This window comes from Maylandia zebra, linkage group LG10 (assembly GCF_041146795.1).
Source record: "Maylandia zebra isolate NMK-2024a linkage group LG10, Mzebra_GT3a, whole genome shotgun sequence".
NCBI lineage: Eukaryota > Metazoa > Chordata > Actinopteri > Cichliformes > Cichlidae > Maylandia > Maylandia zebra.
In genome coordinates, this window is record NC_135176.1 from 18,981,636 (window position 1) to 18,997,286 (window position 15,651).

The following is a 15,651-nucleotide window of genomic DNA, read 5'->3' on the forward strand; positions in this document are numbered from 1 at the left end:
GCCTTATGTAAACCTACCTGTCCATTTAACCAGCACTGCATAGTTCATTTGATCGCCATATAGTCCGTTCATCTATCAGGCAGGTTTGGTCGTGAATCGCAAGGATTAGCAGTAAGGCCACAGGGGAGATGAGATGCAGATTACGGAAGAGATAATGGTGTTTGGATTTAGAGTCACTCAGATGAGGCGGCTGGGACTGAAAGCTACAGCTTTAATCACAGGTGAGCCGTGCGCTCTTTGATCTTATTTAATGGAATGAATTAACGTACAGGTTTAGAAGAGAGCATTTGACAAAACAAATCAAATTAAAATAAATGAAAGGTGTTTGAGATTTATCAGCACTTGATTTCTCAACAGTTAAAAACTCATCTATTTAAGGAGCACTTTGAGCAATGTGAGGCGTCCCTATGGGCCTCCCATTGTTTTTAATAATAAATGACTACTTTCATGCTATTGCACTTTGTTGATGTTCGGTCACAAATTTCAGTACACTTTGGTTTTTGGTCATTGTGGTGATTTATTGTAGAATTTGTTTCCACTTTGGAGGTAAGGAACCTTTAATGAATCAACTCTAGGGAGGTGAAGGAGCTGTACCAATACAGAAAATATTAAAGCCCAGTTCTGCTACAGTAAATTAGGTTTTTAAAAATATATATTTTTCTGCTGCCTAAACTATTAACTAAGCACATGATCAGTTGTGGCCATCTTCCTGATGTACTCATGGATGTTTGTTGTTTCATCCTGGATATGACACTCACTAGTCCTCGGCCTCCTTCTGTCCGCTTTGCAAGCAGCCTCAGGGTGCTGGATTTGGGGTGAAATCATGTATGGTAAGGGGCTTACTAGTTTGTAAATATTTTCACAAATTACAATTAAGATATTGTAATAATTATATTTAAATCTTACAATTGTAATGCATTGTAATGACTGACTTTTTGTAGAAAAGTCAGCCATTCATGTTTTAGTGATGGTCATGGCAAATGAAAATTTAGCAGTGGTAGATAAAACATAAATGCTATACTCAAATACCAATATCATGTACTTTACTATTACAGTGCCACATCTCCGAGGCACATATTACATTTGCTACTAAGCTTTAATTAGCCTACAAGTTACTTTTCAGATCACAATTTGTAGTGCCATTTGAAATCATTGAAAAAACAAGCATTTCAAACTTCCTTATGATGAATTTTAGTAATAAACTAGGCCTTGAGGGTCAGCTGTTCTCGGAAATTCTCAGACTTTATCGGTTGCTAAGTTGAAAACATTTTTGAGCTTGTCACTTTGTGGTTCTCACATGGTAGCTATACTTACACATGTGACAGTACCAAACCAGCAGAAGTAGCGATAATAAACTCAGCTTCAGTAAAATGCTGGGTACATACTAATGCAGCATATTATATGCAGTATAGAATACAAGTAGATACTTACACTTACAAACTCCATTTTGCTGCACATGCACTTTATGTATATAACGGCAGCAGCAGAATTAGTAGGCTAACTTGTTTTATTTGCAACATGTCAGTAACATAACTGAATATAAAAAGAGCATCTTACAGAGGCAGAATTTCAAAGTGGTAAAGCTGGGCAGAGCTTGGTTGAATGTGGCATGTTGTATAAAAGCGCTATGAGTCAAGCTAAGAATCAGTCCATTTACCATGAATAAAAACCAGATCCTATATCACACAAGAGTGGGACAAAATTCATCTGCCAAAAGATCTCCTCAGTTCCCAAGATGGGTTTATTTTGCACAGTCACTGTACATGTACATACCACTACCTCTCCACTACAGCTGCTACAATATTTATAGTAAACTGTACTGATTTATTCTTTTCTTATTTTAAATAAATATATATTTTCTTTATTTATATAGTTCATCTTATTGTTATCTAAGTGTTTCTTGTGTGCAATTTTACCTTTCTATGTGCAATATTGAGGGGGCTCTGAGCCTAAGAATTTAACTGCTGGTAGTAATGTGCCATTGATACCTTTATATGACAAATAAACGACTTGAAAATCTGAAAGTTGAACTTGAAACTTGGATGCTATATAAACATGGCCCTGTCCCTGTGGCTACAGTCAAATTCAAGGTGACATTTTTTTCCCTTAAAATGATTTTTTTTTTTCCAGTTTAAACATTTGACACATGTTCTATGTACACGAGTTGTAATAATAGCTTATATGAGCGTCAGTATTACCGAATTATGTATTACCTGTCCAGGTAAGCAAGTCGGAGTTTATCTAATCTCCAAAAGTTGATTCTGTTCATCTGGACGTAGCGTTTTGTGGGAGAAACGTTTCGTCACTCATCCAAGTGACTTCATCAGTCTCAGCTGACTGCAGGTTTCCCCAAATCTTATAAACAGTACATTTGCATATTAACTGAAACCAGCCCACTGAAGGAACAATGGGCTGGGAGGTCAGTTCCTCTGAATCGAGAAGGGGGCCTAAGGGTACATCTTTCGCTAAGGGTACATCTTACAATGCTGTGATTGCAGCAATTCCCCAACTCTCTGTGAATGGTACTCATGGCCAATGATCAGTGGTCTTTGATCAGTGGGTTTTGGTCAGTGGTTGTTGATCAATGGTCATGAGAATTTGCATAATTATGATTAAGGAACTGACCTCCCAGCCCATTGTTCCTTCAGTGGGCTGTTTTCAGACATTATGCAAATGTACGATTTGGGGAAACCTGCAGTAAGCTGAGACTGAAGAAGTCACTTGGATGAGTGACGAAATGTTTCTCCCACAAAACGCTATGTCCAGATGAACAGAATCAACTTTTGGAGATTTACTTTCCTGGATGATTGAGAATGCAGATGTTTATCTAATGTTACCTCTATGCGTTAGAAGTCCGTACATTTGTCAAGAGGGTCAAACCCATAACAGCAGCAAATAACACTCCCCAAAAACATGGATATGGCTCCTTCATGCGGTGACCTTATTTACTGCCTGCTGAGTTGAAGCTTGTGTTTGTAGCCGCTTGAAATTGTGTCGAATCTGCTGTGCGAGTCCACAGCCAGCGGAGCAAGATGGCGGTCCCTACGAAACAGTGAGTTGCAGACATGCTAGCATGATTATAACAACATGTTATTATATTGTTTCAGGTTGTTACGGTAAAGCTTAGAGTCGTGCTAAAAGAGCTTATTTCACTATATCAGCCGTGTAGTACCAGCTCGGGGTTTTGTATAAAAACGTCGGCTCTCCTTGCAGCTAGCGACCCAGCTAGCGAAATGCTAACGTTATGCTAGTCTCTCTCATAACTTATTAAACAGCAGCTCCTTAACGTTGGTTATCAAAAAACCCGTTTTGTGTTTTTCATGGTTACCACTCCTCTGTCAGCTTATTATTTTTTTTAATTTTATTTTAACCCGAACAGATGGTTGTAGTTGGGAAGAGTTCACAGCAAATGCTAGTCATTCAAAATACAATTTGGTCTATTTCGTAAAAAAACAAACAAATAATATGCTTGCTTGGTGTCACAGTCAGTTTAAAGCCTTTGCTGTTGTCCCCATTGAAGATGCATAATCATTATGATAACCAGTGAAAGCTTGTCAAATGTGCCGTTGAATCTGTATGCTATACAGATCATTTGTATAACTCTACACATGTATACATCTGTGCGTTTTTGCGTAGTACATCTGTATATTTGCTCTCTGTATAGCAATATAAACATCTGTATACTTATTTGTCAGAATCCGTTCATAATGATTCCCACCTTTTAAACTACCCTTATCTGTGTATAATCGCACTTTTGCACTTACTGCTCTTGCACTTCTGATTCGATGTAAACTGTATTTTGTTACCCTGTACTTATACATGTGTAATGACAACAAAGTTGAATCCTAATCTTAATCCTAATTTAAGAACCTCTGTTTCGTGATTATCCTCAGGTATGGGCTCATTTTGCCACAAAAGAAGGGATTATCAAAGACCACTACCTTACCAAAACCCTCTGTATTCGATGATGACTCCGATGAAGAGGTGGGTAAACAGATTTGTTATAAACAAGACATTACAATTTGTACTTTGTCACTTAGTAAAATGAATTTTATTCAAGTATTTTGTCTATTAAGAAACTGAAAATAAATAATAAAGAAGTTTATCCACTAACTAGCTTGCTTGTTAGCAGGCTTCTTTCTAAATATACTGAATTTATTTTTGTATGTTTTTTCCCTCAGACCTCAGTTGGGGAAAGCCTGCAGAGAGAATCTATAAAAAAGAAGATGATGAAACAAGTAAGAAGAAAAATTAAAAAATTAAATTAAATTAAAAACAAACAAACAGTGATTTGATGCCTTCATCTTTCTGTCTTCCACTTTCCTTCTTTCTGAAGACGCGTCTGGAGATGCAGAAGGCCCTGGAACAGGACAGTACTGTATATGACTACGATGCTGTGTACGATGACATTCAAAAACAGAGACTAGAGACCAGCAAAAAAATCCTGGGAGGCACAGACAAAAAGGTAAATTAATTTATGCTGAATGCTTATAAAGCTGTGCTTGAAAACTAAGCAGCTGGAGTAGTAACAAAACCTCAGTGCTGCTGTTCGGTTCAAGTTGTTTTCTGATGTCCATTTGACGTAATATATGAGATGAAAATTTGTCTGTCTCTCTTTGTTACAGCCAAAATATATCCACCAGTTAATGAAAGCAGTAGAGGACCGAAAGAAAGAGCAAGAACGAAGGGAGGAGAGGAAGATTCAGAAGGAAAGAGAAGCAGAGGGAGAGAAGTTTGCGGATAAAGAGGCTTATGTTACATCCGCCTATAGGCAAAAACTGCAGGAACAGAAGGAGGAGGAGGAGAGAGAGAAGAGAGAGGCAGAGATGGAAGGTTGGAGTGATACTTAGCAGTTGTTATTAATGTCTGTGAATGACTGATGCAACTTTTTGTAATCTTTGAGCATTTTGGATATTTTAAATACAAAGTATGTGTGATTTGTTAAAATTTGTGTTTACTTAGCTGCTTTGGATGTGAAGAAACAAAAAGACCTGAGTGGCTTTTATCGGCACCTGTTGAATCAGACTGTAGGAGAGGAGGCAATACCAGATCGCTCTGCGAACAAGTCAGTCATAGCTTCTCATTACTTGCTCACCGATGAACATGTGCATGTTTTTTTTTTTGTTTTTTCGGAGTCTTTATTATATCACTGTTTCTTTTACAGACCTCAAACTTCAAAGGATTCAAAAGACACAGAAAAGACTTCACCTGCTTCCTCGCCTCCATCCAATGAAAATATCCCAAGTTCAAGCAGTGACATCGAGGAGGCACATGAGCAGAAATCTGGGTTTAGCAAGCCTGGGGGCGGCTCTGCACACTCAAAACGCCAGTACAGGCAGAGGTCACCTTCATCAGGGAGCGGTGATGAAAAGGAGAGGGAAAAGGAGAAGGAGCGAGACAGACATAAAAAGAGCCACAGAGACCAAGACAGAGCAAGGAATAGAGAGAGAGAGCGAGAAAGAGACAGAAACAGGGGAAGGGAAAGAGATGACAGGCATGGAGAAAGAAGAAGCGACAGAGATAGAAGGAGAGACAGAGACCGAGGTAGAGAAGACGACAGAGGTAGAGGAGGCAGAGGTGATACCGAAAGGGACGACAGGCATGGAAAGAGGGAGAGGAGCTCCAGAGAAAGAGAACGGGATAAGAATGGGGAGAGGGAAAAGAGAAGGAAACCGGATGAAGACAAGAGGAAAGACAGACATCTGGAGGAAGAGCAGGCACTACGGAAGGAACCAGAGAAGGAGAAGGGCATGAACAAGGAAGAAAATGAACTTGAAAGGAAGGAAGAAGTTGAATGCACAATAGAGAACAAAGATGAGCAGAAAAATCAAGGCGAGGAGAAAGAGGAAGCGGAAGAGAAGACAAACAAGTTTGCAAAGCGCAGCACAGATCAGACTGTGAGTTCGGCAAGAGAGAGGTACATGGCCAGGCAGATGGCCCGCTCTGCATCTAAAAGCTATATCGAGAAAGAGGAGGACTGAGAGCACACACAGAAAACATCTCCAAACTGCACTCTGTGTTTTGAGAATATTTATATTTTGTTTAAAAGACATCCCTTAAAAAAGCAAATGATTTTTTTTTCTTTAAACAGTTAGTGCTAACTGAACCTGTAGGGTGGTTCCTACTGAAAAATAAACATTTTAACATCTTAACATGAAGCTGTATGTAAGAGACTTATTTAAATGTTTAGAGGGAAAATCCTCAAACTGGAGGAAATTGGGAAAATGTATTTTTAAGGACTATTTTTCACTGTGGATTAATGCATACATGGTGGACTAGTGGGGCTTTAAGAATAGAACAGGATGAACTGCAATGTTTGTGTTCATTTTAAAGACCATCCTCCCACTGCAGCAATGTGGATTTTTGATCTTCATAATGTTTCTGAACAGCAGTAAAGCTCAAACTGAGTAAGATGACAGTACTTGTTAGTAGGGTAAGTTTATTGTTGGTTATAGTCTTTTCATGGAACATTAATATGATTATAGTACATTACCAACCTTTTCCTGTAACCACCATACAATGAACAGACTGAAAGTGTGCAAATATTTCACAGTCCCTGGCAAAGAAATGCAGATTTGTGTTTTATCTTTGTAAAAATAAAAATGTTGAATATGAGGGGTTTTTTCTAGAGAGCCTCTTGTATCCTGTCCTAAATGAATGAGTGTAAATCGTACGTTTTATCTCAGCTGCTAAACTGCAGATTTGACTTCTGAACTGGTGATGTGTTCATTCACTTTTTATTTTTCTGGTGTATTCAGTGATGGACTAATAAAATAAGGTCTGATTCACAGTTTCTACTGCTCCTGGTCAGTCTTAATTACATACTGAAATAAGTACAAAAGAGAATTCAGAGGGTATCATTTTTTATTGCTATATAATCATTGCAAAGGAAAGTTGGAGATATAGAGAATTGACAGTTAAACATATTTATTTGCTTTCACCATTAATGCTGCTGAGTCACTATTATGCCTATTTCACAATATGTTTTACTTAACATGGGCATTTTTTTAATGTATAATTTGCTCAAACACAGATATTGATCACTGTTGAGGAAGTTAGATCACTGATTGACTGATCCTAACTTCATCCAACCTCTTAGTAATAGAATGTAGGAAAGTTAACTGTCAAATAATCAGTTTGCTCATTTGTGTCACAACAATATTAAACAAAAAAGGAAAAATAAAGAAAATGGTTTACATTTTTTGGTCTAAATACTTTGGGGATTCCCCAAGTAATCCCCCCCTCTGAAAACCCCCCCCCCCCAAACTGCACCCCTTAAACTGGCTCTAAAACCTAGTTCTAGTATGTTATAAAGTTACTAAGCACTAATTAGCAGGTATACCTATCTGACCATGGCACCCTAATAGTTTATGAATGGAACTTTTGCTAGCCATTGCTGGTAACTTGAATAATGATAACATTTTGTATTATGAAAATTATGAAAGGAAATGGACAAAAAAGATCACATTAAAAAACTGTCTAAATTCTTTGATCTTTAATAAAATGAGCATTGTGGCTGCTCTACCCGGTGTAACAATTAAGTTTAAAATCCAGGCATCCATGAAAACAGGATTTATGAAGTATAACAGAATTAGAAGGTAGCAGGGCATTAGCTCGCTCGTTTCCATCTAAAGATAATATAACATGTTCTGACTGAGAGATTTCTGAAAAGATTAAAACGTACAGCTCTGGTATCACTTCTGACATAAATTTAGGCAGAAAACTAAACAGCAGTTTGTAGGGTTACTGCAGTTGGGCTAGCTCAGACCTTCCCAAAGTGTGTGTGTGTGTGTGTGTGTGTGTGTGTGTGTGGGGGGGGGGGGGGGGGGGGGGGGGGGGGGCGCAGAGCCATTGCAGGGGAGGCACGGTATGAAAAGGGGGGAAAAAACCAAAACGCTTGGACACTGCTAGCACAGGCGGCCACAGAAACGCAAAGCAGGAGATGAAGCATCGCTGAGTATGTTTCCAACCAACTTCATTCTAAGCCAAAGACTATAAAATATGATGAAGCATGTCTTCCCTTTGGCTTCACCTGCACAAGTGCCAAGGTAGGTCTCGTCAGCAGAATTGGTTTTCCCTGCGTCGGGAGCACGCGCTGGGCTGTTCAAATCCCGGACAAACAGTATCCCACATTCTTGATTTTTAGTTCACAAACACTTGTTGTAATGACTAACTACTCCTGACATGTTGGAGATGTTTGCTCTTTACACAGTAAAGTTACAGCGGGATACAAATAATATCAGGCTGATCCTGCCGTGATTTGTTCCCCTGGTTCAAATCACAGACAAACTGTATCCCACAGTTGTTTATGTTTTTGAACCCCTTTTGCACAGAGAGGCATTTTTTGACAAATGTATTGATAGCAATGTTGAATATTATTACACAGGCAAAAAAACAACTACACATAAAATATTCACAACGTGATGCCTCTGCCTTTGTAAATGGAGGGACAGTAACTGCGTGTGTATGTAAGCCTGTAAAAACTGAAGATAGTCAGATTAACAGTATTTTGTCTCTATCCGGCATTCTGCAATTCATCTCATGTAAACAATAACGTGGCGCACAGTGTGACGTGAAAAAAAGGTACATACCTTTGACGTTGTGTGACAAACTCTGTATTCTTCGTCCACACATAAACGCAAAAAAGGAGTTTTAAAAAATCTCCGTTTTCGGTGATTCAAAACGCTGTTTACGTGTGGACGAAACAGCTGCGTTTTCAAAAATACCCGTGTAGGTGTGGACATAGTGTAAAAGAGTTAGTAGTTTATTTTATTACTACCTGTCATTTTTAATTGTTTACTAAATGTTTGAGGTGTGAAATAAACCTCAACGGAGCAAAATAAGGGTGTGTGTGGTTGGAGGATGTGTTTGTGTTTCAAATTGGTCATGTGACTGCATGGCCACATCTGATTGGTAAAAAAGTTACCGGAAACTCCACTGGTGGCATGTTATTTAATGTGTTAAACTAATTATTTTTTAAAAAAGTAACGAGTTAAATTTTGCAAATATAGCGGAGTAAAAGTACCGTTTCTTCTTCACAAATGTACTCAAGTAAAAGTAAAAAGTATCGTGCAAAAAAGGTACTTTCAAAGTACTTTTTTTTTCCAAAAACTTACTCAAGTAAATGTAACGGAGTAAATGTAACTCGTTACTACCCACCTCTGACTGGCAGCCCTTTATAGAATGCTGCTAATTGGCCATCAAAACATACTATTATCTGGGGTTACATATTAAGCTAAACTAATAAGCTACACAAGCTTGTGTAATTTTCCAACTTTTCTTTTTACCTTATAAATATTTTCCTTATGGCAGCACAGTGTGTGTAACGGTTTATGCTGAGGATGACATCACTTAATGTTGCAAATAATATTTTCTATTGAAAGTAGAGGGGAAAATGAGAATAGACAGAGTCAGAGCTGTTTTATTTTCTTATTCTTTGTGAAAGCCAGTTTAGAGTCACCAGTGAAGATCCGTGTCTTTGGAATGTGGGAATCTGTCCTCAAAAGGGGAGAACACTCGAAGTCCACACAGAAGATCAGGACATTAAACCAGGAACCTTATCCACTGCATCACCACATCACTTCTTCAAACTAAACTCCCAGTGTCCACAGAACTTATTCTTTTACATAATCATTATTCTGTTTTATAGAAATTGATGAACCTGGCCAACTATCAGTAGCATTATCTTTGTATATTTTAATCATTTAGCCTATTATTTCTTTTGGGTATGGATAAATTCATGTTATTTATCAGCATTTATGTTATCTGTGCAGAAAATGCACTACATGGCTGCATTTTGCCTATGCAGGCTGTGAAATAAATAGAAATGCCCAGCAAAAAATTATATGTCTCATATAAAAAATTTTATGAGACAGTATGACTCATGTGACCATTTTGAACCCCACCGCCCATATTTCACAGCCAGCAGAGATAACACACCTGATGTCTGGCTAACAAATAGGAAATTACCCTATGGTGTCTTTTGTTAAGTAAATAATTCATGTATTTTATTATCCTGAGTTAATCATATTAATCCTTCATTATGTGAAGGATTCTTTACATGATCTTATTCATCAGTCTTGGTGTAGACAGCGAGAGCGAAATCTGCAGTGATGTTGGGTTCATTGGTGGATGGGATGATCACATACTCTCCAGGTTCCAGACTGTGGAGTTCAGTGAGATCTCGCCGAGTGCTGTAAGTCTTTTCTGCCTTCACAGGCCTGTTCCTCTGAAAGAAATCCTGTTGCAGGCGTCCTTGTGGGGTCTGGGAGAAATATGAAGGAACTTTAGTGAAATACTCTTCTGAGTCTAAGTATACATTGTTATTAAAATGCTGAATTTACTTTCGGTGCACAGTCAAAGTTTCATATATTTGTTATTGTTTGCACTTACCCCTGGTGGAATCTGTTAATTGGAAAATGGTAAGAATAATATCATTAAACTGTTTCGCAGGAACCATTTTCCATAGTAACTTTAATGAATGTGAAATCAGTGAAGGCATTTTTTTATTGTTATTGTCTTACTAACTCAGCTGCTCAATTAGGAAAAGCGCTTGTGTTTTAATAACAGGGTGATACAATTGTTTTAAAGATTTAGTTTCTTGTCCTTTGGTAGTCAGTTGCAGTATTTAACAATTATTTAAATTAAAGGAAGCGGATTCAGAATGAATACCTTATAGATGGTAAGTGTAGTTTTGTGGCGGTGTATCTCAATGCGATTTCCCTGATGAGGTTTCTGCATCAGGGAGAGCATGATGTTTTTGTCTCCTGGCTCCTTCTTGTCTATAACAGTCACTCGAATGCGATACTGAGGGTTTGTTGCAAAGGTGGCTACAGAGAGGAAACAGTTTATTTGTTAGTTACAGGTTTTAGAAATTTATGGTGGGTTTTGTGTTTGTACAGGTAAATGAAAAATGTAAAAACCAAAATATTCCTTTAGTGATAGTTAAAGTTTAGAAAGGAATGAACTTGTCTTACAGTGTTTCACATTGCCACCTGCAGATGTCCCTGCTACCCAGCTGTCATCGTAAATCATGCAATTCCACTGACATTTTAAGTCTCCATCAAGAAAGTTAGGGGTCTCACAGCAGATGTATACTTTAGCAAAACAGGAACAGAAGTCCTCCATTTGCATCCTGACAGCCAGATGAGCAGATAGAGATAAAATAGGAAATAAACATTAAATATCAAGCAGTAAGACATAAACTCTTTAGTAATGCATCAAAATGATTGTGTGATTGTTTTGTTTGTTTTTGAGTTTTTAAAATGCTTTTTTAAAATATTGAGAGTAAACAGTGTGCAAAATTTCTAATTTACCAGAACTCTCCGTCGTCACGGTCGAAACACTTTTTTTTAACTTCTGGACTTACTTTGTCCCACAAATCTGACCTGAGAACACAAAACAAATAAGTTAATGACAGACTTTAATGCAGCAAAACAGATATATCTAATTTACAATTTCATTTGTCTTGAAGTTCTTAAGTTGTTCTTCTTTATAACAGAAAGCATCCTGTGGTCATCCACCACTATTGTTCTCTGTGGATGTCTGGCCATTTTCATTTTGCACAGCACGCATATGTGTTTTCTCTCTCTCTCACTCTTTTTTTGATTGACCACTGATGTTGTTCCAACTATACTGTTTATCTCATGTTTAGAAATTCAAGTGCTGTGGTTTTGTAAAAAAACAGCTTTTAATTAAATAATAATAATAATAATGAGTTGATTATGTGTAGGTGCAACACTAGTAAAAATTGTGTCATTGTCAGTGGTATATGGACATTGTTTGTTGTTTGATTAAGTCAAGTACTTGTCGCTCCATTTTCCGTTCCACTCCCGTCTGCCCCATGGGTTCATGACTCGCACCAGTCGTACTTTAGAGGCGTTTAATTCCACCTTCAGATGAAATAATAAAGTTTTTTTTTTTTAAACGAAATTCTTCTTTATCATTATCACCAAGTATTCTTTAATTGACACTGTTACAATTTTGCTGCAATTAACCTCGTACCAAAAGCCCCTTTCCTAGATGGAATATACTTTTGAAACTCAAGAATTTACCTCAGTGATGCCTGTGACAGAATAGGCATGCCTCATCACCAATCCATTGTTGGCCATTGCATCCTGGAAAAGACACGCAAGATAAATTATGTATTGAGGGTTCTTTTGTTTTGATTTTAATTATTGTTGTTTTGTTTTATTGTTTCTCTAGAAATTTATTTCTCACCTTTTTAGTCGAAGAGCAAATCAGTGATTTGCACTTAGTGGCTCTGCTTAGTGTCAGCCAAAGCTCATCGCAACTCGGTGCGTTGGGCTCTGTGGGATAGTAAATCTGGTTCACACCTCCAGTGAAATCTTTGAAGGCATCTGATGATGACCAACCACGCAGGTTTGCATATGAACCACAAAGTCTGAAGGAGACACACAGAGAAAGAAAAATATTTGTAAATCTTTTCTGAACCTTCTGAACTGATTTACGTGAAAGTGTGTGACGTGGTTCTGTACTTGGCATATGCCTTCTCCAGCAGAGGAGCCCAGAACTCATTTCCACATTTCGAGGACGCAAACAGTAACTGCTTGTTTTTCGTTGGCAGATTGTCATCAATGACAACATCTACCCACTTTCCAAACCACCAGAACTGAAACAGAGAAAACAGCTTAATAAGGATTAATAACCAGTGTGTTGTGTTTCTGTTTTGTAAAAGTATTCTTTAGACACATTTATTAATCCTTTGTTACCCGGAAGTGAAATATTCCTGCATAATCCTCAAAGGACTGATCCATTGGTACAACTTGTTCCATCAGATTTGTTTGAAAGGTCAGTGCAGATATTGCAGACACAAACCAGCAGTTACCTGATAAAAGAAGGAAACTAATAGTTTTCTCAAGCTGATGGAGTTAAATTATGGAACAGTCTAAAAGCAGAAATAAAAGAAAGTAACAACATAAACCAAAACTAATTTTAAACAAATATAAGAATGAAGAAAACGGGGTTAACACAGGACCGTAATTGAAGGGATGTTTTGGTTTGTTGGTTTCATTATTTGTGAATCTGCATATTTACACATTCTGTCTTTATTTATATGAAAGAAACTATATTGTGATTTTTTTTTGGTTTTGTTTTGTTTTGGTTTCATTTGTTTGTTTAATTTAAGACTAAAAGAAAATTAAATGAATGAGATGTAAAATTTGAGGGGGTAGGGCCAAATAAGTGTGTACGTCTACCTACTCCCTTTCAAAAAAAATGGAATGATATTATGTAATGATCGTGAACGTACATGTTTAAAATAAAAATGAACTGAACTGTGGAACATAGTTGTCATTGTCATTAGCTATAAATAAGAAAGTTTTGCTTACCCACGTTGCCTTGTCCAAAGTCAAATCGTGACATACCATCTGTACAGAAAGCAGGCTGATCCTTCTTTCCTCGTTCTCTCAATAAATCCTTGAAAAGACAGTGGAGAAAAATGTGATGTTGACAAGCATTTAAAAAGAATCTGTTTTTCCTACTGTACATAAATGCTAACTAACAATCCATCAGATTTGAAAGTGAAAGAAAAATAAATATAATTAAAATGATTTAACTGCTGGTCGAAGCCATTTCACTTCACTCTCCTGTGAGGAACTCATATCAGGCAGGTCACCCAAAGAAAGACCGTTTGGTGGGAACTCATTGTCCACAAACAGTTCTCCTTTGTGGAGGCAGTCAGCTTTTATCTGAGCGAAGTCCTGATTTTTTAACTTGGCAGGGTTGGAGGGGCTTCCCTCGCTGCCATCTGGGTAACGCAAGTTGACGAGACAAGTTTCAGATTTAGCCATGATGATGATGATGACGAAGTCTTCAGAGAGATTCTGGTGCAAGGAAAAAAAATTCAGAAACACAAAACTCTAATTTAAAGGTTTTTCTTGAAAGAACAGAGATTATTACCTGTGCACGGTGGCAAGCAACTGATTCTTCCTTGCAAGAGAAGCACCTTGGAATTGCCAAATGTGATATGTGCAGCATCTTATATTCACACTGTCTTACGCAAGTTTGAAATCCCACCCCCAAAAATGTAGAACAGCTATTATAGGCTGTGGCTGAGAGGAATGGGTTGGACAACAAAATAGATTTTCTCTGGAAAAAACAGGTGCAAAACCATGACACCTGATAATTTGATTTCTTGTAATTTGCATATTGCTCCATCTGCTGAAATCCAGCATGGGTTTGGACATGTTCACACACAGTCAACAACCAGGCATGAAGTCTAACTTTCAATAATTTGCTGTGCTTACACTTGTATTAGAAAAAAAATTGTATATACATTCTTACCATGCACACTGTGGCATCAAATAATGTAGTGTTTTCATTTTAGCACAATATAACTGAATAAATAAATACAGTTTGTTTGTTTGCTTTGTTTTTGTGATCAGAATGAAGTTTTCCACGTCTTTTAGGAGAACATGTTAAAATATCATCTTCTTCAAAGGTGCTGCTGCTACTACATTATCCTGTTGAGTCTATCTTTCAGTTAAAATTATTAAATGTAATTAAAAACATTACCAGTAGTTATTTTTTTTTCTTTCCAGCTGGTCACTCGGGTTAATGTTTGTCTTATTTAGTAAATAGAAAAGGAAACTTGTATTGGTATTATGGCAGAAAAAAGGCTGAGGTAATGACAGTAAATTTTGGGGTTTGAAATCAAATAAAGGAAATTATATATTTATTTATTACATGTTGGGCATTGGTCCTACAAAAAGTTTTAGATGGCTGTTAGAAGTTGGGACAACTGTCATGAGCATTTTACCTTATTTCGTTAATGTGGTTGTGATATTTACCACTATCATATTCATGTTTTTGGAATAAGAGGCAGAAATATGAGGAGGAGTGTGTTAAAACTATTATTTCTGTTCCTCATTAAAACTGATGTTTTGACAAAACTGTTGGCTGAGTTACAGTGAGCAGATCAGTTTCCAGTGTTTCAATCATTTAACCACATTTCTACACAGTGATCAATACAAATAAATACATCTCAGTATGTCTTTTTCCAGCAGTGCCTACACAAATAGTGATTGCTGCGTTTGTTTTTCTTGTACTTCACTTAAATATGGGGTGTGCATTTGGCCTGGAGTTTGAAACAAGCTCGCTCTTATCGTAGAGCTGTCACACACATTTTACCATGTTTTAACATGTTAGCGTAACAAAGGATGCCTGACATATTTCTTTGCTGCCCGAAGCTAATACCATATCATGTTCCCTGAAAATGTCGACTGAAAAAAACAAACAAGAAAATCTTATTTAGTTGAAGTGGTTGTGATTGTTACCTGTAGAAATGTTCATTTAGTTGGAATGAGAGAAGAAAATGAGAGAGAGAGTGTTGTGGTTGTGATAGTAATGTACAGTGATGTGTCTGTAAAAATGCAGATACTGTATAGGAATCCTGTACATCACCAAGTCTCAGGTTTTAGATGATGAGGTAATGCAATTTTAAGTTCTTGCTTTTGTAATAAAATACAATAAAGTTTATTATGAAATATTGTTAACTCATTCACTGCCATTGACGTCTATAGCCGTCAATTGCAGTGAATGAGTCAATGGGTTTAACTCATTCACTGCCAATGGCTGGCAGTGAATGAGTTAAATGTCGTCTTGATGCATGCTCAATCATCCAGGTAAGTA

At 37.3% G+C, this 15,651-nt stretch overlaps 2 protein-coding genes across 2 annotated transcripts; one reads left to right on the forward strand and one right to left on the reverse strand.

Annotated features, from left to right (window-relative positions):
- The first annotated feature begins 2,930 nt into the window (after positions 1-2,930).
- nsrp1 (nuclear speckle splicing regulatory protein 1) lies at positions 2,931-6,793 on the forward strand. Its single transcript, XM_004550170.5, has 7 exons — positions 2,931-3,052; positions 3,894-3,984; positions 4,182-4,238; positions 4,337-4,465; positions 4,626-4,833; positions 4,963-5,065; positions 5,165-6,793. Exons 1-7 carry the CDS (start codon positions 3,033-3,035, stop codon positions 5,979-5,981), a joined length of 1,425 nt encoding a protein of 474 aa, XP_004550227.2. The 5' UTR covers positions 2,931-3,032; the 3' UTR covers positions 5,982-6,793.
- Positions 6,794-9,405: 2,612 nt separating this feature from the next.
- On the reverse strand, positions 9,406-13,989 carry LOC112430029 (calpain-8). Its single transcript, XM_024803990.2, has 13 exons — positions 13,921-13,989; positions 13,578-13,844; positions 13,350-13,437; positions 12,732-12,847; positions 12,498-12,631; positions 12,220-12,403; positions 12,054-12,116; positions 11,806-11,891; positions 11,316-11,387; positions 10,977-11,134; positions 10,672-10,829; positions 10,393-10,404; positions 9,406-10,264 (listed from the first exon to the last, which is right to left on the reverse strand). Exons 2-13 carry the CDS (start codon positions 13,809-13,811, stop codon positions 10,067-10,069), a joined length of 1,503 nt encoding a protein of 500 aa, XP_024659758.2. The 5' UTR covers positions 13,812-13,844; positions 13,921-13,989; the 3' UTR covers positions 9,406-10,066.
- Between the last annotated feature and the right edge of the window lie 1,662 nt (positions 13,990-15,651).

Coding starts and splice junctions, on each gene's coding strand:
- nsrp1 (XM_004550170.5), top strand. CDS start 3,033: ATGGCGGTCCCTACGAAACA. Junction 3,053..3,893: donor ATGGCGGTCCCTACGAAACA/GTGAGTTGCAGA, acceptor GATTATCCTCAG/GTATGGGCTCATTTTGCCAC. Junction 4,239..4,336: donor AAAAGAAGATGATGAAACAA/GTAAGAAGAAAA, acceptor TTCTTTCTGAAG/ACGCGTCTGGAGATGCAGAA.
- LOC112430029 (XM_024803990.2), bottom strand. CDS start 13,811: ATGGCTAAATCTGAAACTTGTCTCGTCAACTTGCGTTACCCAGATGGC. Junction 12,117..12,219: donor TTTGCTCTTCGACTAAAAAG/GTGAGAAATAAA, acceptor TGTCTTTTCCAG/GATGCAATGGCCAACAATGG. Junction 11,135..11,315: donor CGTGACGACGGAGAGTTCTG/GTAAATTAGAAA, acceptor TCTGGCTGTCAG/GATGCAAATGGAGGACTTCT.